Consider the following 25,109-nt stretch of genomic DNA (forward strand, 5'->3'; position numbering starts at 1 on the left):
GTGTACGCTGGATGTTTTATGGCTTTTCATAGAAGAATAGTCAGAAGACAGTCATGTAAAGTAGAGCAAATATTAAAATATTAAATACAGTACAGGTTTTCAATGTAACATGACACAATGTGGAGAAGGCTGTGAGTGAGGTTGTTAAAGATCCAGCTGCACCTGGAGGTGGGAGGAGGGCAAATGAAGCCTCTCTCTCTTCCGTTCTCTCCGTTGCACGGGGAAGCTGCATGTCCATATAGATAATGGTTTTTGTTACAGATACCTTTTGCATTTATTCAGTCTACTGTTAGCATGGTTTATGCAGGCCAGACTTAATCTCCTCCGTGTTCTTGTTTCTCTCTCTCTGCTCCGTCTTCTCTAATCCCCAGTCCGTTGTGGCAGATGGCCGCTCACACTGGGCCTGGTTCTGCTGGACGGTTCTTCCTGTTTTAAGGGGAGTTTTCCTCTCCACTGTGGCTGCAGCACACTCTTTCAGGAGTGAATGACTTGATGCAATCTGCTGGGTTTCCTTAGAGAGAAGACTTTTCACCAATCTCTCTGATTTGATGGAACTATGTAAAGTTCTTTCATGTGTTGTGAATAGACTCTGTATAAATAAAATTATTTTAATTGAAGAAAAAAGGAGGAACTTTCAGTTCTGTCAAGTCTTCTTTTGTAATGGGTGACACTGGAAAACACAGGGTTACGTTTTAAAAAGTTTATTGAAAAGGATGAATAATGGCAGGTGAGGCAGGCAAGCAGGGACAGACCAGAACAAGCAATGTGGACTGGAGGAACCACCAGAACGGGCAGAGCAAACGGCTGGAACTCACGGGGAAACAGACAGACTTGTGCGGCATGCAGATACAGGATACAACTTTTATCAGAAGAGTCCAGCTGGCTGAGCACACAGGAACTGGTAGAGGTAGAGATAGAAGAGCTGTTCTGGCAGTGAGTGGAGGACTGAGGCAGGTATATATAGGCAGGTGGACAGAGTTGATTAATTAGGGCAGCAGGTGGATCTGATTAACAGCGAGGTGTTGGCTGGAGGGAGGCTGTGCTGATTGGTTAGTGGCTGAGAGGCGAAGGCTGATCCAAGAAAACTCTAAAATAAACAAAGAAAAACTTAAATCATGACATCTTGGGGATGGGTTTTACACAAAGTGCTGACAGGTGAGTGTGTATTAATATCAAACAGATGAAGTAGTAAAATGACCGGCATGGGAAACAGGGAGCAAGCCACGGACCATGAGGTAGAACAACAAAGCAAGACATGGTGCAGTAGCACAGGAGATTCCAGCAAAGAAACAAACAGTATACACACAGGGAGAGAAACAGATCAATGAGCTGAGCAGGAGCAGAACAGAGAAACAGGCAAGGGTATCTAACAGAACAATACAAAAATGTACATAAGGATGAACCGAGAACCTACTATGCAATGGTAAAACTACGTCAAATAGTTGCCATATCAAAAGAGCAAAGAAACTGATCAGAAACTAAAACTCAAACACCTAACACAGGAGGATTGTGACAACTGTATGAGCTGTGGATCACTTCCGGGTCCCAGGAACCACAAGAGACAAAGGCTGAGAGGCTGGAACTGCGGGCCAAGAGTCCTGGAGGAGGACCAAAGAGGAGACAGGAAGCTGCAGAGGATCGGCTCAGATGGAGGCAGATTAGTCCTTGTAGTGACCCCTTAAAGGGAAAAGCTGAAATAAGATATCCATTTTCATCATTTGGCCCTTCAAGTTCCATGACATGAAAACAATTGATTCTTCATACATATGAGAAAGATTTATTTCCCCTCATTGATAAACGTTGATCCAATTACCATTATTAAATGTAGCCATCAACTCCACGGCATAACCTAGTCATGTAAGTAAACCAAGAACTACAACATGGAGGCTTCCAAACAGGAAGTGTGATTATTTAAAGTTGGATATGTTCCTTTAAGGTCACAGATTAAAAGACAAGAAAAGGCTAACAGGTGCGTTTTTGTGTATTGATTTTTATTGTAGACATGACGTAACATCTTTCTGAAATGTCTTTCTGAAATGATGTACAAAAGTGTAACAGAACTGAGAATGGCTCAGACGAGGTAGAGCTTTCAAGAGGGCTTGCTGGCTTGAAAAATAAAACAAAACAAAAAAAACTACACAGTAGAAAAAAAAAACAACCCGGAAAAATCCAATGAAAATGAATCCTCCTGTCTTGCTGCTGTCCACTCATCCTTTTTTAGAAGTGATAATAAATACAGATCTCAACCAAGTACTTTTGGAATAATAATTTTTTCTAGGGTAAATCAATCCTAGACCAAAACAAATAAAAAAAAAAACAGCAATACAGACAGAAATAATACAGTATAATAGGCATAAAAAACAACAAAGAAAAACACCTGCCAGTCTCTCTGGGATGTCTGCTTTGACTAGCTACTGAACAGATCCTACAGTTAGAGAAAAGAAGCTCTAAAATAATAACAATTCAGACAACAGCTAGCATTATCCAACTTTTCATCAAGTGAATGCACTAAAAAAAGCTGTGCTGTACTGCTCTCACATGAGTAATCTTTCTTTTTTCTTATTTTTTTTTTTAAATCATTGGAATATTTGGAATCATTCTAAGAAAACCAAAAAAAAAAAAAAAAGCATCTCTACCAATAATGACGGTGAATTCATAAGCCGGCACCAACAAAAAGAGACATTCTCAAAGAAACCTTCGCTAGAAGAGGAGAAACAAAATGAATCAGGTTAAAGCGCTAACTTAGTCTAAGTGCACTAGTAATGCCATTTGGTTTCTACTGCTGCTTATAAAGGGTTTGGTAAAGTGGGTTACAGATATACACTTTGTGTTTTTTTACGCACACTCATTCCTGCTTTACAGTTTTCTAAGTCACACTTTGGAGTACAAACTCTGAGGGGTTAATCATAAAGGGAATTCTGTACAACATTGGTATTAGTACTATACTACCCCAAAGGCTAGAAGATCCATTTCAAGTATTTTAACTACCCACACCTTCCACAAATACACACACACGCACATACACACGCGCACACACACACAAATACACACACACACGCACTCACACACACACGTGTGTATAAATTAGGCAAATTCAAGCACATGGCATTGTATGCATTGCTAAAAACGACCTACAAGCATGTAAAAAAAAAAAAAAAAAAAAAAAAAGAGTACAACACTCCTCCGTAAGCTTTACAGTTTGGAAGATTAAGTCCAGGAGGTTGACGGATCGGCCCTTAAAGTCTGGAGCTGCTTTCGCTTTGACTTTTCCTCGTTTTGTCGTCAACATTTCATCCAGCCATGCCTGAATCATGTGGGGTTTTTTTTTTGTTTTTAAGGATGAAAAAGCAAGCAAAGCTATTAGTTCAGTTTCATTTCAATAAACCTTAACAGGCTTTCACTGCAAAGGAGGTAGGATAGTACAAAGAACGTCTATACAGAGGTTAAAAAAAAAAAAAAAAGTCTGGAAAGGTAAAAATCTAATCTCACACCAACCTTTGTTAAGGCTGTGACAGCTCTATGACTCAAAGGAAATAAGCGTTGTGTTTATCCCCACAGTCCCTGGAAATGTGACCTCCTGACCCCTGGCCGCTCTCTACACTGACCTATCAGCGGTGCCCTCAGAATGCACATCTACGTGTCATCATTCACAGACCTGGACTGACAGCATTGAAGAGGTCTGTTCGGCTTTCTGTTCAAATATTCAGTACCTGGTCATGGATTGGCATGCTTTTATAAGTGCTCATTTCTCATGTTTTTCCATACCTAACAAAAAAAAAAGTTTTCCAATATTTTACAAATGAGACCCGGCTAAAAATAACATGGGAAAAGGTGCAGCTGATTTATGTTTGAATGATAATTTTACGTGTTGTTTAAAACTCCCTCTGCAATATAAATTTATAGTTCTGCAGCACAGCATAAGATGACCATATTATTGTGGCTTTTAAAAATATATATCAATCCTGGCTTCTAACTAGAGATGCACCAAGTAATGAATAAGTTAAACTGAAACCTGACCACCTGTTAACTAACAATATTAACCCACTGATTGCTTGAACGTTGCTGAATACCAAGTTTACTGATGGCTTTACAAACAGCTGGAGATCGGTCTCCTTCCTCTTGTTTATTAGTTAGCATATGTAGCCAGAGCTATTAACGTTGACATTGGCTCATACTTTGTTCCCAGAAGCACTTTCCCATTAGGATAGGTCAGAATGGACTGCTAGCCAAGATGTTAACCAACACTGTGTTTCGTCAAACTGATCAGGGCAGTAATCATCAGATTAAAAAAATAAATAACATTGTTTTGAACTCAGCAAAAGTAGCTTATGGCCATTATTTTATTAGTTTTTTTGTGGAAAAGTCTAACGTTATCTTGTTGGAGATATTTCTTCCACTAGTACCAAGTTTTTTTTTCCAAGTGTACACGTTGTAATAAAATCTGGAGCCAACAACTTCCTGCCACTCCTATATTAAAGCATCTGTCTAATTTAGCGCCAGAAATCTTTTATGAACAGGTTATGGAGGAAAACTCTTCCTTTTAAACGGACATTAACTGAATGACCATAAAAATGGGATGCTCATTTATATTGGCTGTTAAAAACACATCTTTTTTTTTCTTTAATGAGCACTTAAGCACACATCACCATTAGCGTTCTCTCTTTCTTTCTTGTCCCATCCCTCTCTTTCAAGTCATCATCTTTGCATCCTCAGAGCGGTGCTCCCACCGCAGCTCTGAACTGAGCTATGAAGTTGTGAGAAGCGAGTTGCAATTTGTCCTCCTCTGAATTAGAATCCGGATGAACTGAAGGGCCGTCCTCTTCTCCCGTGGATTGGTCCATCGTCTTGTACAACAAAGCCAAAAACTGAAAGCGTTAATTAAAGGGGCAACAGTGGTAGTCAAGCACTTCCACCATTTCTGATTAAACCAGCTCCAAACGCGTTGACTTTTCCTTCCTAATAGATGCTTGACATTTTTCTTTAAGGCTGCACTTGGCAAGTTTACACCTCAAACACAAAAGCCAAAGGAAAAGCTAAATTCAGACGCCGACAAAACTCAGGACTCCTTAAACTGATGCAAGCTTTCATGTCAACGACGACCAAAAGGACGCACAAGATTACATTTGGTGAGTCCAGCTTTCTTGCTGAGAAGACACTTTGATTTTTCAGTCTTCATTTCCTCACAAACAGTCTTCACTAGTGCGTCTTTTCTGATTCACCTTCTCTTGTCGTAATGTAACATTTCTTGGCAGGCCTCTTCACAAAAGGAGAAAAAAACATTAAGGAAAAAAACAAAACAAAAGAACCTTCATTCCTCCACAACCATGAGTCAATCTATCCCAAGGCCAGTCCGTTAATCACAGTAAAATCTGTCGTCGGCGTCATTGTGGGTTTGGTATGTGTTTGGCAGCCGCTGCTTTCCGCTCTTCCTGGCTCAGGGGCAAGCTTCTGGCGTCGGGATACTGGCTGTTATCAAAAGGCATGTGGTGGACGCTCTGGACGTGCGTCTTTAGGTTCCCTTTCTGAGAGGCTCGGTATGGGCAGAGCTGGCAGCAGAATGGCCTTTCCCCTGGAGGACAAACACAAGCAGACCGCAGCTCAGATGCTAGCAAGGATCAAAAGAACTTTGATATGAAGAGTAGTGTGTAATGTAGAGTAACATGAAGACAAAGGATGGTGATTACATCATGAATGAGGCGGTGGCATCTCACACAGAGGAGGAAAAAACAAACAAACAAGCGAACATGGACTAACATTAACAGACACACAGGACGACATTCAGCCGGAAGCTGGAAAAGATTTTGCACTCCCAGAAAGGCATTGAAACATTTTTTTTTGTACTTGAACAGGACTGGCTGTATGAGACTCACAATATGATAGCGAAAAGAAAAAAAAAAAAAAAAAACAAACCAAAAAAACTCTAAATTCTAATTGCTTTTATTTACAAATGTCAAGCTGTAATAGGACTGACGGGCTACTTTGGTTTTCACGGCATGACTTTCCGAGTGTTACTAGTGAAACTGTAACTATTTCCCGAGAGAAGGACTGATTTTCTACAAGCCAGAGAAAAAAATTTAGCTGCCTCCTTTCAGCCAGCTGACCTACAGTGCACAGCTACAGGAGGGAAAGGGGCAGCATTGCAAACAGCCTTATATGTATGCTCTTCACAGCCAGAGAAAACGGCAGTCAGACCAGCATATAATTAGAAGTACTTCAAACCGTAGTAATACTATAACGGAAAATGTAAGCAGTTTTAAAAGCTATATATACTTATTTATTTATTTATTTATTGCCCTGGATCGTGCACTGCAAAAACGGATCTAAAAATAAGCAAAATGTTCTTAAACATAGTGTTTTTGTCCTTGATTTGAGCAGGTAAATAAGATCATCTGCCAATGGAATGAGTATTTTTACCCCTAAATTAAGATAATTAGACATTCTACACTTGAAATAAGATGATGGAGATGAATTGTTCCTATTTAAGTTCAAAAATCTTATTCTATTGGCAGATCACCTTATTTACCTGCTCAAACCAAGGACAGATACACAAATTTTCAGAAAATGTGACTTATTTTTAGTTCCAGTTTTTGCAGTGTGGGTATAGAAACACTCTTCAGTGTGCAAGTTGTAATAGTGAGAAGAAGATTCAAAGCAAGCAGAGTCAGACTAACACATCTGGTTGAAATGTTCTTTTGTCTTCTCTCTATTTTTCTCAATCATTGGGGACAATGGATACACCTTCCTCCCACTGAGAAGCACACACACACACACCCCTGTACTCTTTCTTCTAATTAGACTGACCTACAATGGCACAAACACCTCTGCAAGAAAGCAGAAAAAAAGTCAACACACGTGAGCAAAACAAATGAGAGTGCCATTTAATTGCACCTAATTATCATTTTGATAAATGGAAGAATATCAAAGTGGGAAAACAAATGGCTCCCGCTGCCCCTCCCGCACCTCTCTCCCTGAAGAAGAAACAAGAAAATATGGCTGTTATCATACATCATCAGAAACGCAACAGAACAAAAAAGAAATACGGGAAGGGGGGTGAGACGGAAACAGAGGGATAAAAACAAAAAAAGGTGTAATTAATCACAAAAGAAATGGGGGGAAAAAAATGGCGAGGCGGAGACGTGAGGTGAAAGCTAGAACCTAAACGACATCGTCCTGGGAGGAAACATGGCTGACGGGACCAGTGCACTACATTATGCTAAAGGTTATCGTCGTCGTAAAGCAGCGTCAACAGTACATCTAATTGGACCCCTCTGCTGCGCCTGCTCCCATCACTCAGAGTGCGAGGTAAACCTGAGTCTGCGTGTGATCTGTGTGATAAATTATGACGGAGCTTAGAACCCGGCTCTGTGTGAGCACAAAAAGCAGAACAGCTGTAGTCTTCTGACATAGGTTTTTACCTACATTACTAACTCCAAAAACCTTCAGAATGTCTAACGCCGTGCTGCTTTTCTACAACATGATCTGTTTACTTACAAGCTTGCTTATTTTGGCATTCTCAAGAGTAAGAAGAGAAAATCTTCAGAAGTTTTATCTCATCTTTCAATCAATTTCACATTTAAAGTTTTATACTCCTCTAAACAAGTTGAGTTTTTTTCAAAAAAAATGTGTTACGGACCAAGACTGTATGACCGAAGAAAGACTAAAATGTCTTTTTTTCAGTCAGTTCATAAAAGCTTATGTCGGATTTTCTTTCCTGATTCTTAGTTTGTGTGAAACTAAACTGATGCACAGGAATTCCACCATTCTTGTTGGCAGGAAGCTCATTCTCATGCCTTGCACACATACACATGCAGACCTCCTTGTGTGATCCCTTTTGCATTGTGCATGTTTTTAAAGGTGGGCTTGTAATAGCTAACACGTAGACATTTTGTATATAACTGCTGAATATATATTTTTTTATCATGAAGACCATTGGTGGCCAACAAGCATGCCCAAAGATACAATTAACAAATTTTTTTCCCACTACCTGTTGCAGCTGGTTGCTCTGCAGTGCTAACTGTAGCTTGATCATAAACAGGACGGTGAGCTCTGGGTATTTTTGCTTTCTTTGGATATAACAGTAGTATAGCCAACTCCCATTTTGTAGAATTGTTTACTGAAAATGTTAAAGTGTAACTAACCTTGATGTAACAACATAAACCCTAATTTAGAAAAATTCCACCAAAGCGAGTGATTCCAAGAGACCCTGAGGGACAGGGCCAAGTGTGGGGATGACCGGAGGGGTGGTGGTCAGGACAAGGGAAAGTGATAGCTAGCTTAGTATGACATGTTGGAACATGGAGAGTGATCAGGGCAATGCTGGTGGCCATAGATCGGTCTTTACAGGTGGAGGATTTTTCACCGCCCTCTGCATTGGAGTTTGAGGGAGGCTTTGTGGAGCCCAGCTCAAAGCGTTGACCCATCGAGGCAGCGGAGTACATAATGGATCCCCTTTCTGAGTGGTAAAGTGATGTTAGCAGCATCATTGCTAACATAGGCTAACTTCAAAGCAGTAACAATCAGCAGTATCAAATGCTAAAAACGTCATCGAGCAATGCTCTCAATGCTCGCAATTACAACTCCTGATTCGCCATGGGGCCACGTGTCTGACTGGAAAGCTTTTTTGGCCAAACGCTAGGCTGTCACTTAGGGATGTACCAAACTGTGCCGTTTTAACTAAAAAGAAAATTCAACTGCAGTTGCCACGTTTCAACCCACGGAGGTCAGCACTAAGACAGTCTCAGGCCAAATGTTGCAGAATTAAACAAGGTTACACGTAAATGTCAAGAGTTGCACAGTAACATAAAGATAGTACCCTTAAGGCCCAATTTATGCAGTTTATCTGCAAAAAAGTTGATTTGGGATTTAGTTAGTCCTTAAGTTCATTGCAGCTGCGATATTTTTAAAAACATTTTTATAGACTATTGGCGCAAATTCGCCTCAAACTCATTCCATTCTTAATGCAGCTCAGGTGATTGTTGATTAAGGTGACCAAACGTCATCTTTTCCCCAGACATGTCCACTTTTCACATTCTGTCCAGGCCATGCGGGGGCTGGAGATTCATAGATTAATGAAAATGTCAATTTTTTTCCAGGACCAATGTACTTCAAATGACTGACATGCTGTGTCACATGCATTGGGCTTTTTTGCATGTGACGTCATCCCTGAGCTGCTGCCAGGTGGATGGTTTTCTGCTCACAGAGAAAACAGCAGGGCGGCGTTGGTAGAGCTGCTGCCGGTGGCTCTGCTGCTGGCTGCTATTTACAAGATGCCCAAGCACAAATGTACAAAAGTGCAAAAGACAGCCATATTCCAAATTGTGATTTCTGTTCTTTTTTTCTTTTTGCAATGGCCACCGCTATAACAGCAAATAAGTGAATTATTCAAACACAGTTTGTGTCAAACCTAAGGCGACTAAGGCAAAAGTCACGAAAGTCAAAAAGTTGCTTGATCTGATTTTTTAAGAGTACAATTAACAAGAGAGGCAAATAAAATGGTTAAAGACACGAAGCAATGTCAGAAAAATACAACAGCTCAGATAAAAAAAATAACAATAATTGGGATTTCAGTGCAGGAATACAGCCTATAGAGTGAACTACACTCCACCCGGTTATATGTGATTATAGATTTGTACAGTACAGATATTTCTGGAGTCTTGGGTGACCTTCTTGTGAAGCTTATAGGCGCCTATAGGAGTGCATGAACAGGAATGGAACAATCCCAACACTCCTCTGCTGCTTTTAAACATGAGGAAAGAATATTGCCTAAGAGATAGCTAAAAAAGTTCCAGTTATACATCACTATAGTTAGTGATGCTCTTTTTAAGAATGAAAAGATAAATGAGGTGTACCCAACATTATTTTCTTAAAATCACTTAGTTGATGGATTTATGGAACCACAGCACCCTCTGGTCTCATTGGCAACCCAAGTTAAGATGTGTAAAAACGAGTTTTTAAAAAACGAGAACCCACAGTTTGGCCAAATAAAATGTATCTAGGGATTAGAGTAAGGCAATGCCAGGTTAAACAAATAAATCCTGGCTCTATGACGGCCAGTAAAAAACTTTGTATATTGATCCTTTATTGCAGTAATACCATCTGATACCAAAATGATTTGAACAGTTCAAACTTTATTCTGAGTATATATTATTTGTGGGAAAAATTTGTCTTTTGACGAAATAACCTCTGCCACAGGCGTGCCTCATCAACAAGGCCTAAAAAATGTACCTGAAGCAGTTTTTTAAATGTATCCTTCACTGTTTTTATTTGATGAGGGTGTCTACGAACTTCTCAGAACTAATCCGTGACTTCCTGTTTTGACGGGGTAAAAAAATGGCAGACGTTTGTACTGTAGGTATTCAAATGTTCAAATGTGCTTGGAGGACATATATACCTAGGATGACTGCAAAAATGCTTATGTATGTTGAATTTTATACACGCAGCATAGAAATATTTAGCAAGAGCAGGGGTCAGCAATGTTAAAATGCTATAAGCATTGGTTCAGCTAAACAAATTTATTTACAGACACAATAGCAGCATGAGTCTTTGAGGCTAAATATCTTGTTTAAATAGTATCACCTATAGGGAACTTGTTAAGATTTTTAAATTAAATAAATGATGTTTGGTTTTCAGGCTCCATAGCTTTTCATTCACTAGTTTAGTTTACAAATAATTTGACAAGGAAAATACATTAATAAAAAATAATATTACTTACAATAACAGTGTAATTTTTTGTTTAGATTTTATGCATAAAATTAATGACAACACTAATGTATGTCTATCCATAAGAGACTGAGGTGTTTCTCCTGGTACAAGAGGAGGTTATCTGGTTGTTATTTTTGCTGTATTGCAGAGATCACTGAGTGAAACCACTGAAACTGGAGCTGGCTACGTAACACATTTCAGGTGGTCATATTTTCTCAATGAACAGCAAAAGAGCAGAGTGAGCTTTTGGTACCACGGCAGGCTGTTTCCATATGTGCGCTGGACACACAGATATGAATGCCAGGTGTGATCCTGCTGTATGTGAGGATGCCAGGGGTTAATGCCAGGCGGAGAGGGCGCCACGTGTGATGGTCACACAAGAGCAAAAAGGGCAAACCTGCACAGGATGTCAGGCGGCACAATGGCCACACACACACGCACACACACACAAACATAAACACACATGCAGGCATGAGGTGAGACAGCAATAATGAGAGACATGCAGAAGCCATGAGGGAGCCCGGTGATTAGCTGTCGTGCCACATACTTGTTTGGGAGCTTCAGAAGCGGTGGTGTGAGCGTCAGTACCTCGGTGGAGTCCGTTATAATCAAACCCAACTGTGAGAGGGAGAAGGAAAGAGGAAGAGGAGGACGAGGAGGAGGAGGAGGGGGAAGGAGGGAGGAAGGAGGAGGGCACTTGGTTAAATGCTCTACCAGATCCATACAAGCATTTATTTGTCTTTCTTTTCCCCTCTCCACCGCCCACATAACACAGCAGCCTTTTGCCACCAGCGCCCCTCGTTAGCACAGGGGGGCCTGGCAGTTGACGGCGATGACGACGGGGATGATGATGACGATGACGATTGTGATGAAGACGGTGACGGAACCTGGTGGAGGCAAGTGGGTGATTTAATGCGACGCATGTTAATCGAGGCCTCGGGGTGGCTGGCCTTTTGTGCGCGTGCACGTCCGCGCTGAAGACGACTGTAGGTGACAACATTAATTACAGCCTATGCGAGTGTTTACAGACCCTCTGCATGGCCGTGTGTGTGTGTGTGTGTGTGTGTGTGTGTGTGTGTGTGTGTGTGTGTGTGTGTGTGTTTACGGTGGGGCTGCAGGGAAAGCTCAGCACTGCATCACTTACCATTTGGCCTCTGTCACTTAGAATCACTGGCTGTGCCACATATCATTCACACTCTCTATAAAGAAGCTACTTATCTCCGTGTCGACTGTGATCACGGCCGGCCCGGCTGATGGACATGACAGGACAGCAGAGAGGAGGAGGAGGAGGAAGGAGGGAGACGCGAGGAGGTAGGGAAACAGGCAGCCGAACGGTGGAAAAGGAGAACAAAAGGGGGAGATGGAAGGGAAGGAAGGGGAGGAAAGGACGCTGTGCACCGAGCACAAACAAAGGAAACGTAGAAGGAAGGAGAGTAGAAGGAATGAAGCGCCATGCAAAAGTATTCAGACACTTTGAAATATCTCTCATTTTGTCTCTGCTAGCTTTACTCGTCTACAGACTGAAACATTTGCCGCCTTTCTTCGCACCAGTCGGATTAGATGGAGAACATTGCTAAGCAGCATTTCTGAAGTCTTGCCACAAAGTTCTCCATTAGAGTTAGGTGTGGACTTTGATTGTGCCATTCTAACGCATGACTGGGTTTTGATCAGAACCTTTGCAACTCTGCTGGAAGCTAAACATCTGCTCCAGTCTCTAGTCCTTTGCAGCTTCTAAGATGGTTTTTTTTTCCTTTTCCAGGATTGCTCAGTCCAGCCTTGTTTCCACACTATGACGCTGCCACCACCGTGCTTCCCTATGGAGATGGTGTGTTCAGGGTGTCAGTGCAAAACGTCATTGGGGGGGGGTTAGATCAAACCAAAAGGTTCAGTTTTAGGTCTCATCTGACTGGAGCGTTATCTTCCACATGCTTGTTGTGTCCTCTACATGGCTTGTTACCTCGGTTGCTGTCTTCTTACTGTTCTCCCATAAAGGCTAGAGTTGTGGAACGTGCAGCTAAGAGTTTTCCTGTCAACAGATGGTTCCTCCTGAGCAGTTCAACTCTGCAGCTAGTCCAGAGTCCTTCAGGCGGCTTCTAAGACCACAGCTCTGAGTGGTTCATGACCTAACCCTGCTTTAGACTTTAAGCAACTTTTGTCCTGACCTGTCTGCTGTGTTCCTTGGACAAATCTCTGAGGCCTTCTCCGAAGAGCTGGATTAATACTGTGATTAAATTACGCACAGGTGGACTATTAAATAATTGGGTGATTTATGAAGACAGAAGGTTGTACTGGATTTTAATAACAGGTCACAGAGTAAGGGAACACCGTTTGATTTCTCAAAATTATCTACTTCTTTGCATTCGTCTATTGCGTAAAACCTTAATGGTACGTTTGCGGTTCTGGTGAACATGTGGCTGGACTATGAATATTTTTTGCAGGGCAAGAGAGAAAAGAAGTAAAATGAAGAACAAAAATCCAGAAATTCAAACAAATGAAAAGGACCAAAGTAGGAAGCGGGAAGAAGCCAGGGCGTCTAAATCAAGCTGTTTGCGGTGAGTGGCACTCAGATTCATGCTAATCCGTTCCCAAAGTTGGCGTGGACAAATGCCGTTCCGCTTCATTAGAATGCGCAATTCCATCTCTCTAATTGACGCGCGATTAATAATGTATACGATTTGTCACAGGTCAGGTGTCTGCGGCGAATCACGTCTCCGTTTAAAAAATAGAGACAGCTGCCCGGCCCAGGGCAGGAAGGATTCACGGATCGCCTGTCACGCCCAGCCCGGGCAGAAAAAGAAGAAGACGGCTCTTGATTTATTTTTGCTCAACGTGGGGACGGGACGCACCGTAGGACAATGAAGAATTGTGGGGAATGTGAATTCCCGTGCATATATTCTCCATATCTCATGTCGTCGGTGGGTGGATGGAGCTGTGCGGGTGGCGATGCGCATGCAGAGGTGAGTGACTGATGAAGGCGGGGCCAAAGAGCTGGCAACTTTGAAAAGTGCATTAATAACAAGTGGCTCGTAAGTTTTAAAGCAGGTTGCTGGAGTTCTCGCATGTATAGAACATCATATGGGCCTGCAGGCCATTAATATTCCTCCCACTGTTACTGTGATTAGTTTTGGAACTTGATTAGCAACCAAACCCTCATCTAGTTGCTGTATATGGCTTCATAAACTCATATAACTGAGCTTAATAGCAGACTTTTTTAATATCGCCGTTACGTTTAGGCTCCAGGAGGTGCAACGTTTTCTTAAAGTTCAGCATCTCAAAAGTCTAATAAAGACGTAAGCATATAATAAATACTGAATGGGCCTAAATGGGACCGAATCCTCATGACTGTAAAAATGTTCACTGGAGACTCGATAAAATGCATTAAATGAAACAAGTTTTAAAGAGCAACTATTCAGGAAGAGACACCTTAATTATACTGTAATATGAAAAGTGGGTTGTTGTTACCGTAAAACGAGCATCCTGTTTTAATGACTAACAAACAGTGAGATCACAGGAAGGTTTCGCTGATGAAGTACTCCTGCTTCCCTTTGAGCGAGCGGATGGTGGGTGAGACGCGGCGCGGCTGTGCTTACCTGTGTGGGACCTCATGTGTGTGCGCAGGTGGCTCGGCTGACTGAAGCTCTTCCCGCACTCGTGGCAGAAGTACTGCCCCTGCCGCATCAGAGACCTCAGCATCCCTGATCACGCACACAAACAGGAAGGAGGGGGCAAACCGCACAATCAGACACACTGTGATCGACAGCTACCAGGAACAATGAAAAACAAGTCACAGGGTCACCTGAAGTGCATCCAGAGTGAACTATTTCACACTTACAACCACATACTTTGATGCAGAGTGCTGGGATTTTATGGGATACATCAACACCAATTAGCAAATACCCGAGAAGAAAAAAGGAAGCGGGAACGTGGACCAAGTATCGCAGCAGACGGGTCAGGGGAAAGTTGTGGAGAAATATGAAGCAGGGCTGATTTATAGAACAAGCTCCCAACGTCACATGGAGCACTGTATCGCAAAACAGTAAATGTGCCAAGACATCATCTGCCGACGATCTAAACTGATAGACTGAGCAATGACAGCAGTCGTCAGTGAAACGTCCATGATGCCTTTGGAGGAGCTGCAGAGCTCCACAGCTCCGTTGGCAGGACGTTAAGATAACTGTTCGTTAAGCCATCTGAGAATGTGACCTTTCTGAAAGAAAGGCTGAAAGAAATCCATGGCTGAAAGGAAGCCAGAAGATGAGAGGGAAATCCAACATGTCATATGGAAAAAAAGCCAACACTGCACATCATCACCCTGAACACATCATTCCATTGGTGAAACGTGGGTGTGGCAGCGTCATGCTGTGGAAATGCTTTTCTTCAGCAGGGACATGCATGCAGGTTAGAGCTGGTTGCAAGTTGGACGGATCGATCGTGTTAAAGAGTTGAGACCAGGGCAGAAGTTCACTTTCCAGGAGGAAAGTACTATAAACATACAACCAGAGCTTCGGTGGTTATGGGTCAGGGATCTTTAATTCCCGTTCTCGAGGTCTGGCGTCCTGCAACTATTAGATGTGTCCCTGGTCCAACACACCTGAATCAAATGGCCAAATTAGCTCCTCTGTCTGCAGTCGAGTTCTCCAGAGTCCTGCTAATGACCTGATTATATTGACTCAGGTGTGCTGAAGCAGAGACACATGTAAAGGTTGCAGGACACTCGAGGACTGGAGTAGAAGACCCCTGTTACAGATCTGAGCATATTCGTGCAGAATGGACCAGTCAAAGTCCAGGTCTAAATCCAATGGAGAATCTGTGGCGCCTGGGACTTGTTAACGTGGAAAGCTGGTTAAAGTTATCCCCCGAAAGACTTCTGTAACTGCAGCAGAAAGTCTTGACTGAGCGGAGCTGAAATACAAAGCAGGGCAAAAAATATTTCAGCACCACACACCACCACCCAAAAAAAGAATAAAAATTCTAAAAAGAAGAATTTATAAAAAGATCTGATTGCATTTGACTTTGGAAAGTGCTTTGAGATGACATGTTCCATGAATTGGCGCTATATAAATAAAATTGAATTGAACTGAATTTAAATCCATCACATTTCAACTGTATAATTTGTGCTGGTCTGTCACACAAAATGCCTTTAAAATGCATCGAGGTGTGCGGCTGTAACACAAAATGTCTAGAAGTTCAAGGCATGTGAATCATCATCAGCAGATCATCAGAAGTAGTTTTTGTCAATCCCCAAGTTTCATTTAAGACGTGAATGGTACAATCTTGATCAAACGTGTAACTTTGTTGTATGTGTTAGAATATTGGGAATTAGGCTTTTGCTATACTCTGCTGTAAAATACTTACTGGAATTTATGAATGCACTTTTTGGACAACAAAGGTTTGATTCTCAGCTAACCTGCCATTAACCCGCAACTGATCCGAATGCTGCTACAAGCGGGGAGACGCTTTCACACGGCCGCGTTTGAAGGAACTGGATGAAGACATAAAGGTCAGTAATGGACTGAAAGTGTGTGCGAGCCCGGGTGGTGCAGCGGAGCTAGGTAGCATCAGCGGTGGACTCGCCGAGGCATCATTAGTATGTCTAATGTGTCATTATGAGCGGCTTGCTCCGGGGGCTGGACTGCAGCTGTCACACAGCATCATCTCAGAGGCTGACAGCCAGACACACACACACACACACACACGCATGCACACACACCCCGCATAAATTACAGGCAATTAAAACGCCCCGGCTGTGATGTGCCCGCTCCGCTGCCCGCGTGTCACATGTCAGGTGTGCGTGTGTGTGTGTGTGTGTCGGTATGCGTACGTGTTTCAAGAACTGAGCGAGTGCGTGCACGTGTGTTTGGTAGAGGGTGAGGCACATGGTTGGCTGCGTTTTATGCTTACGCACACTTACAAACCATAACATTGACATCGCGTGGACATGTTAATGGACTTAAGCAGCAAGGAGGGAGAAACTTGAGACAGAAACTTTTTACAAAATGCAAAGTAAGAGAGGCTATGTGCAATTTGTAGGGCTCCAAACATTTGCCTCAAGCTTCCACTTGTCCGAGCAAATATAGGTCGAGTGCAAATACACACACACACTCATATATATATATATATATATATATATATATATATATATATATAGTCTTGCCATTTTAGATGATGAACTGAGATGAGTTTGGGATGTTTTAGAACCAATCTCTTTGCAGCTTTGAAAGTCCATCTTGACCCCCCTGCCGGGTGCTTAAGTCTTGATGGTGTGTTTTGCTCGCTAAGGCGCAATTAATTTACATATAGGTGGATTCCCCGCCCCCCGATTTGACAGCATTTAAAAAGGCAAGTGGTTGCACTGGATTTATTGAGGGTTATCAGCACAGAACGCACATGTACATAAATATCAGTCACTCTTACTCTACTTGGCAGTCATGCACAAATTTGTGTTGATCTGCCACAAGTCAAATCTTAAAAGGTTGTTTGAATTTGTAACATGAAAAAAAAAATCCAGTTACAAGGGCTTTGATATTTTTGCATGAAAGTTTCCAGGTGTATGTTTAGAACCTTCTAAAAAAAGATTTTGATGCTTTTTTTTGTGTGACAGTAAGAAGTTTTGTAAAAGAAAAAAATAATTTACAAAACGCAACACCAGCACGCAACTAAAGTTAGACTCCTATATCCGGTCTGCATTTGAATGTTCAAAACAGAGGCAGCATTCGCACGAGGCATCTTAAAACTTCCTGCATCCATCTAACGACATTCTGGATGTAGCCGACACACACACACACACACACACACACACACACACACACTCCTGCGACCTCCGCCGCTGACGGATAACAATCCCGAGGCTTCGTGGCGCTTAATGCGTCCAGAACCACAGCAGAACCGGGATCGCCCTGTGCATAAAGGCCGACGTACACCTGGGCAGCACCTACGACTTGTTTATGAATGTTTCTGTGTGGGCGGGGGGGCGGGGGGGGGGGAGGCGGGGGCACAGCAGGAACAAGGAGGACAGAGAGGTGGAAGAGGTGAAAGAGAGTGTCTCTGGCAGCCCGACTGCTGGCCTCTGGTTACTCCACTTCCACTCGGGGCCGCCAGCCCTTCTCACTGACGCACTAATGAAAGACAAGACAGAGCTGGACAGAAAACACGAGCGCACCAACACACACACACACACACACACACACACACGCGCGCGCGTCGGCACGTACAACAGAGGGAAACAGGAGAAAGACTCAGTTGCTCAAAAAAGGTCACTTTATAGCATGTGACTCAAAGGGCTAAGGCAGATGGTGACGATATGCGCCTGGACGGGTGACAGCGATGTCACGCGTCCGCTCCGGGGCTGTTGTCTCTGACCCCTGGCTCTGTGCGGCCCCGCTTGACCTCGGAGACACAACCCGAACTGGGCAAATATTACGGATGTTCGGTAATGACCATTTCCAAAGCAGCTGGTGGGGTAATTATTCTGTCTCATCCCGCTCCTGTTTTTGCCTCCCGTTCTCTCTTTTTTCGCTGCGCTCTCCATTCCCGTCTGCGCGAGCCTCTTCGTCAGGCGGAGCGCCCTGACCCAAACAGTTTGTGACAGCTTTCTGGGACAGTGGAGCGGGCGCCGGGGCATGCCTCGCAGACCTGAGAGCAACAAAAGGTTCTCTCACGTCTTTCACGGTTAAAAAAAAAGACTAATGGCTGTCCACGCGCAGCGCTTTTACATCTTAAACCCGAAGCCTGTTCGGCTTCTTCAGCTCCACGCACTGCGATGCATTTAATGGGGATTTTAGACGACGGAGCAATGCGAAGGTGTACTTACATTATGTGTGAAGTGGAAGATGATATATGATTTGCAAGGAAGCTGACTAAGACCTCCACAGTAACTCTGGAGGAGCTGCAGAGATCCACACACTCCACAATGGAAGAATGGCACAAAGGAAGCCATTGTTGAAGGAGAGTCATGAGCATTCCTGTTTGACGTTTGCCATGAAGTGGACACAGCGACCACGCGGGGGAAGGTGATGCAGTGATGAGACCAAAATTTAATTTTTTGGCCTACGTGCAAATTGCAAAGTCACCATGTACATACATCCCACCATGAAACACGTTGGCGGCAGTATTATGCTGCGGGGATGCATTGGTTCTTCCTAACTAAACATTACCGTTTACTGAATGTTTAAATGCATGATTGAAATGTGGATAGAGATTGGTTGCTACCTGTCGGGTCCATCAGAGTGTTGGCTGCACCCCAGCGGTGGTAGAGAGCAGCCAGCTCGTGCGGGCTGTAGTTCTTGAGGAAGCCTAGGACCTCAGTTGGCATCTCTGGTGTCTCTGCACTGGGCTCCTGCTTCACCTCCCTACGGCTCTCTGAAGGGGCTGAAGAAGAGGAGGAGGAGGAGGAGGAGGTCTGAGCCACAGCTCCTTGTGTCTGGGAGACGGCGTAGCTGTACGTCGTGGGCAAGCAGTGGTTGATGGCGCCGGGCCTTGAAGGGTTCGGACGACTGTGGCTTTGAGAATTGGGGAGCGGCCGATTGGGCGAGCCCCGGGCTCGGTTGTACTCCGCCAAGCTGTGTTTGTTGGACAGCACGAAGCCCAGACCCTCCTGAGGCATCATGTATCGGTCGGCCATCCTGGACCCTGCAGAGAAGCTGAGGCCTGGAGCAGGGGGCCGAGAGCGGCTGCCGGCGTTCTTCTCCAAGGAGCCGGAAGACGTCTGAGCGCCGACGCGAGGGTAGATGTCCACCTTAGGTCTGACCCGCTGAGTCTGGTCCTCCGCGTGTTTGACGGCGCTGCTGCTGGCACTGCTGGCTGGCCGTGCTGGGACTCTCCCAGCCTGGTTGCCTGATGCAGATGAAGAGCTTCGCATGGATGGCGTGCAAGGTGTGGAAGATGATGACGATGGCGTGGCTGCCAGACTGGCTTGCCGGCTCTTTTTTGGAACCTCGGCGGAGCAGGTCGGAGGCCGCGTGCGATGGCTCCGCATCAGCGGAGGCAGCGGCTGACATTCCCTCCCCTCCAGGACAGGTGGAGGTCCGGTGCGTCTCTTTAAGGACGCGGAGCTGTCCCTGGAGCTCTTGGAGTTGTTTTTCAGAGCCCACTTAGGAGCCAGGTTGGAGCTGCTGCTGTTGATGCGGTGAGCCACAGTCTGATGCATCCAGAGAACCTCTGGGTAGCGAGTGGAGTGAGAGCAGAAGGAGCACTTATGGCTTGGGAGGTTCTTCCTATCTAACGTTATAGAGGCCATGTCCCTGATTCCCTTGGCTCTCACACATAAATCCATGGGGATCATGGTGGGATCAGATGGAGAGGGACGAGCAGAGAGGTAAGCATCAGAAGAGGCTTTCAGCCCTGGATTAAAAGCTTTCTTGAGTTTGGGATAGTCGCCGAGGGAGTCTCTGTCTAAGCTGGAGCTCGGACTGGGAACGGGGCTGGGTCTGTCTTTGGAGGCAGCCGGATGTTGGACACGAACGTGAGCGATATAGGCCTGTGACTCTGTGGTGACAAAGTCACACAGGCTACAGATGTATGGCTTTTCATCTGTGAAGAAAAAGAGAAAGACTGTTACAAATGGCAGCCACTGCAGACTGAGAATACCACTGTGTGCTACTCAGTCACTCTGGCAACAATCCTCCAGATTCATCAGTATTTTAGCTGGATGTATTTTAGAGAATGACCACGAGGGGGCAGTGTAAGTCAATAGAAACTCAGATCTAAAAGTGACTTTCAGTTCGAAGCATAAATCATATATCAGGTTTGCTGGTTTGTTGTAATGTGATGAGTGAATGTTGATAGGTCTGACTCTTGATCACTATAATATTACAACTACTACTAATAATAACAATAATTGTTATTATTGTTATTGCTATTGTTCTTATTATTACTAATATTATTGAAGTTGTCATTTTTTAGTATTTATAAATATAATTATAATGCATTAATATAATAATAAGTATTATTATTATTATTATTATTATTATCATTACTTTTGTTATCTTTGTTATTATTAATTCAGAACTCTAATTATGACATCTACCAGTTGTTTCTATATATTAATTCTATATCAAAAGGTCATTTAATTATTATTAACAGGATTACTACTACAGATTTACTTTACAGCAGAACTGCCATCACTTATATGGAGTGTGGGCTCTTTTTTTAGCTGTAAAAGCAAAAATGATCATAATCATCAGAAATAAAGCATTGCAAACATCAGTGTGTGTGTAATTTGTGCTATTTTATCTAAATTTATTTTATTTACCCTGTAGCTATACAGATTATCTCATTAGGATCCATGATCACAATAACAATAGGGACCTGTTATAAAACAACACCAAAAAAACTACAAAGCTCACAGGCAACAAATGCTGTATGCAGTTAATTAAAACATTCGATTCACATTGAACAAGCTAATAAAATATGACCTAAAAACATGAGCAAGTTTCATAGCAACATTTCTCTATTTTTCTTCAAATGAATATAAACTGCCCCAGAGGAAACAATGACAATAGTTTAAGATCCTGCTAGTCTGGGCTGCAGCTCCTTCAATTGTCCACAAGATGTCGTTCATAGCATCACATTTGGAAAAATGGTTTTCTACATGCTCAAAGTAAAGAAACAAATTCCTTTTGGAACTACACGATTACTCCAAGAGTAACTAAGTAAGTATTAAAATAGTAAAATAGTAAGTATCAGGACATCATGCCTGTTGTCAAACATGCAAAGATACACCAAAAAAAAACTTTCTACACTTTTATTTACTTTTACCTACACTTTTTGGTGCAAACATGTCTTCTGATTGTTTCCCCTTTTGCTGACAACTGTCTTTCACATCATACTCTTTTAGCATTGACATGAAAGGATGCTTAAGTAGCTAAAAGACAGAAGAGTGAGTGAAAAGCGTATTCACACTCAGATCTGAAACGGGGAGTTTCCTGAGACAGGAAGACCTGAAATAGCACGCAGCTCAATCGGGCCTGAAGAAATGTTGCAGCTATTTTTGATCTTCAGCATCAGCTGGGAATAACAGAGAAGACTGGCTTCCTTCTTTGCTGCTATTGGCTTTACTAACAAATACTATATCAGTTTAGGTCAGGGGTCTGCAACCTTTACAATCTAAAGAGCCATTTTGCCTACAGCCCTCCTTCAGTGCCGCAACTGTTGCCTGGCCTTTTGAAAAAGGAGAAGTTATAATTTTTGATAAAGATCTACTGTAGGAAACATGTTGTCATTGTTAAAGAAACGCCCTTTTATGTCTGTTTTGAGGTTTAAAAAAAGAGGATGGACGGGATGTTGATATTTGTGGATAATGATGTAAAAAAAAATCACAGTTTTTAACATAATGAAAAAATATTAATAGAAAATGTAATATTACTAGCACTTTTAGCATCGTTCTGTTGTGAAATTTAAAAGCAATTATTTCAAGAAGAAACTGCTAAAACCTGCATTTATTATAATTATTACACTTAAATACCATAATAAAAATATAATTTGTAGCCAAAGTTATTAAGAGCCACTGTGGAAGGTCCAAAGAGCTACTTGTGGTTCCAGAGCCACAGGTTGCAGACCCCTAGGTTAGGCCGATGGATGAAGGGGGGAAATAACTTTCAAGTTAATTATCAAGTTATGCATACATGAGAATCCCTTGTTCATATTTCATGGACGGTTTACATTCATCTTTCCTTGTTTATTTTGTCACTGGGTTACAGAAAAGATGAATGAGGAAGAAATGATTGGCATTTTAGGAATGCTTGACACACCCTCAGAAAGAAAAGGCCGAATGAAGCTGTTAACTCTGCCGCTGTATCAAACTACATGACACTGTCACTCATGTCGACCAACCCTCCAGCAGGGCTGGACGCTGTGAGGCATGTTTGGTAGCATTTTCATGCAGCACGTCTTTTCTTCAGTGTAACTCATACAGACGCAGTTTGAAGGGTTTGCCACACGGTGGCTCCACTTCCCACTCCAAGGAGGCTGATAAGACAAGCGTTCTTCATCAACAGTTGTTTACATCAGAGTGACAAGAGGTATCGAGTGGGAGACTTAATGAGGTCTGGAGTGTTTTCTGCCACTAAAAACTGCTGACAGAGTGCGTTCCTGTTTTAGCAGCTACTGCAGAGCAGCAGAAAAGATAACATAAGGCAAACGCTGATTAGCAAATCCTTTGTCTTTATCTCTAATTGCACAGATTTCATTTTATTGGTAATATTTATACCTCCTCTGTGTAGAGAATTGTTGCTGTTTACAAAGGAAAAGGAAGAAAAATCCAAAAGTTGCTAACTAACCTGCGATCTCTCCAGAGTTGGAGGTTCCCATCTCGGAAGCCTGGTCTCCAAGCGTCGACGCAGGTGGAGAGTCTCCATAACCTGGGGTGCTGGGCCTGCTAGGGGAACCGGACTCTGGTTCACTGGTGGGGCCCCACTGCTCATCTCTTGTGGTTCTTTCCTTGTCTCCCGCTGGAGCCCTGCCTCCGTCCTTTCTGTGGACCCGCTGGTGGACGACCATCTGATGGCGGCTGCGGAACATCTTGCCACACTCAAAGCACTCCTTGCCCTTGGAGGAAGAAGCTTGTGACTGGGACGGTCGGCGTCTGTCCTGTCGACTCGAGGGCCGGTACTCAGAGTCGCTGAGGCTCTCTGGCGACCTGTCTCCCGAAGATGTGTGGCTTCCCAACCCTGAGCTGCTGCGTCTCCCTGAGCTGCGTTTCTCCTGGCCTTGCAGGACATAACGGCTGTTCTCCTTCTCGTAAACCACCGTGGCGTCCGTAAGCGCTTCATCCTCCATGCTTCCTCCTCCATACAGCGCTTTGTAACTTGGCTCAACTGGCTCCACAACCCTTCCTTTAGTTGCTAATTGCCAAGCCTGGTAGCTACAAACTGGATCTAGCTCTGGAATTCTTTGACCAAGAGTCCTTTTCTCAGTGTCCTCCGGTTCATCCAGCATCTTCCCCTCAATGCGCTGCAGGCTAAAGTATTCGAGGAAACGTCTCTTAGCAGCTGGTGAGTCCTCATCATCCGTGGACCTGCAGTGGATTGGGGATTTTCTTCCACAGTTAGGACTGTGAACTTTATCGTGGGCTCTCAGGCTCTCTTTGCTGGGGAAAAGGTTCCCACATTTGGAGCACATCTGATAAACAGATGCGACAGAAGCCGTCACAACGTCAGGATCCTGGGCTACGTCGTTTATAGTGGCGGGAGGCTCCGCTGACTCTGCTTTGGAGCGAGACCTGGATCTGGAGTTGTGGGTTTTCATGTGGGACTTGAGAAACCAAGCTTCGCGGAACCGTCTCCCGCATATCCGGCAGCAGTGGTCAAGGATTCCAGCGTGTTTCTTCATGTGCGACTTCAGAAACCAGGCCTGGCTGAACACCTGGCCGCAGGTCTCGCAGGGGAATGTCCCGTCGCTTTGTGGTTGGATGGCATCGGGCTCAGATACGACCTCTTCCTTAACCGGAACTGTCTCCTCCTCTGTGTCGGCTGTTATGTGGACTTTCTCAATGTGGCTCAGGAGCTGGTCTTCCCGCAGCGCCTCATACCCACACAGGCGGCAGCAGTACGGCCGCTTGTTGCTGACAGACTTTTCCCGTTTCATGCTCCGCGCCGGCATTTTCCTCCGGTTTTCCTCGCCGGTGTCCCCGTTGATCATCTTGTTACAGGCAGAGCTGCTCTTGGTCGGACTGGTACCTCCGTCGAGACCCTCAGAGACTTTCATCTCCTCCTCCTCCGCCCCGCCCTCCTCGTCTTCAGAGTGGTGGCTAGACAGCGTGCCCAGTTTGTGGCTGCGGATGTGGACTTTAAGGTTGCCCTTCTGAGAGGCCCTGTGGTCGCAGTAGGGGCATTTGTAAGGGCGCGCGCCCGTGTGGCGTCTCATATGCTGCGAGAGCGAGCTGAGGAAAGGGAAGGTGCGCCCGCAGATGTTGCAGTTGTACGCCTCTGGGATCTTGTCCTCGTCGCCCTCAAACTCCTTTCCTGGAGTGGCTTTCTTGTCGGTCAGCTTCTCCTGGGTCTCCATGACCTCTACGCTGTCTCTAGAATTCATGGTACGAATGAAACCACCTCGTATACTCGGTTGCTCACAAGCTCAGTAGCATTGGAAACCAGTGCTATCTACAGAAGTGCATCTAGGGATGTCTTTCTATGTCTGCCCGTCAGTCAGAATTCTGCACTCAGCCCTCAAGGTACTAATAATGTCAATGAACTGCGTACCTCATTGCTCAAGTAAAAACTCAACATGTCAGTTTCTTTTTTTAGTTCATGATCGTCATTGGCAGTTAGGGGGATTTTTTTTCCTAGATTCTGCTATTCCAGAGGCTTTTGGTACTCATTGTGCGTGCTTCTACAGCCTTAGTTCCCGTGTATTTTCAGCCACAGTGAGCTTTCCATCACAGGACCTGTAGAGCAGAAAGGAGACAAAAGGGG

The 25,109-nt window shown here is 43.8% G+C and overlaps 1 protein-coding gene across 4 annotated transcripts; it reads right to left on the minus strand.

Annotated features, from left to right (window-relative positions):
• Nucleotides 1-1,970: 1,970 nt before the first annotated feature.
• Nucleotides 1,971-25,109, minus strand: LOC118559411 (zinc finger protein 516-like). Of its 4 annotated transcripts, XM_036130131.1 has the most exons (5): nucleotides 22,977-25,108; nucleotides 18,910-20,229; nucleotides 14,292-14,396; nucleotides 11,249-11,319; nucleotides 5,415-5,569 (listed from the first exon to the last, which is right to left on the minus strand). In XM_036130131.1, exons 1-5 carry the CDS (start codon nucleotides 24,727-24,729, stop codon nucleotides 5,510-5,512), a joined length of 3,309 nt encoding a protein of 1,102 aa, XP_035986024.1. In that variant the 5' UTR covers nucleotides 24,730-25,108; the 3' UTR covers nucleotides 5,415-5,509. The 4 variants fall into 4 exon arrangements, with proteins under 4 accessions (XP_035986019.1, XP_035986027.1, XP_035986024.1 ...); XM_036130126.1 differs by lacking the exon at nucleotides 11,249-11,319 and having other exon boundaries at nucleotides 1,971-5,569; nucleotides 22,977-25,109; XM_036130138.1 differs by lacking the exon at nucleotides 14,292-14,396 and having other exon boundaries at nucleotides 22,977-25,109.

This window comes from Fundulus heteroclitus, chromosome 3 (assembly GCF_011125445.2).
Source record: "Fundulus heteroclitus isolate FHET01 chromosome 3, MU-UCD_Fhet_4.1, whole genome shotgun sequence".
NCBI lineage: Eukaryota > Metazoa > Chordata > Actinopteri > Cyprinodontiformes > Fundulidae > Fundulus > Fundulus heteroclitus.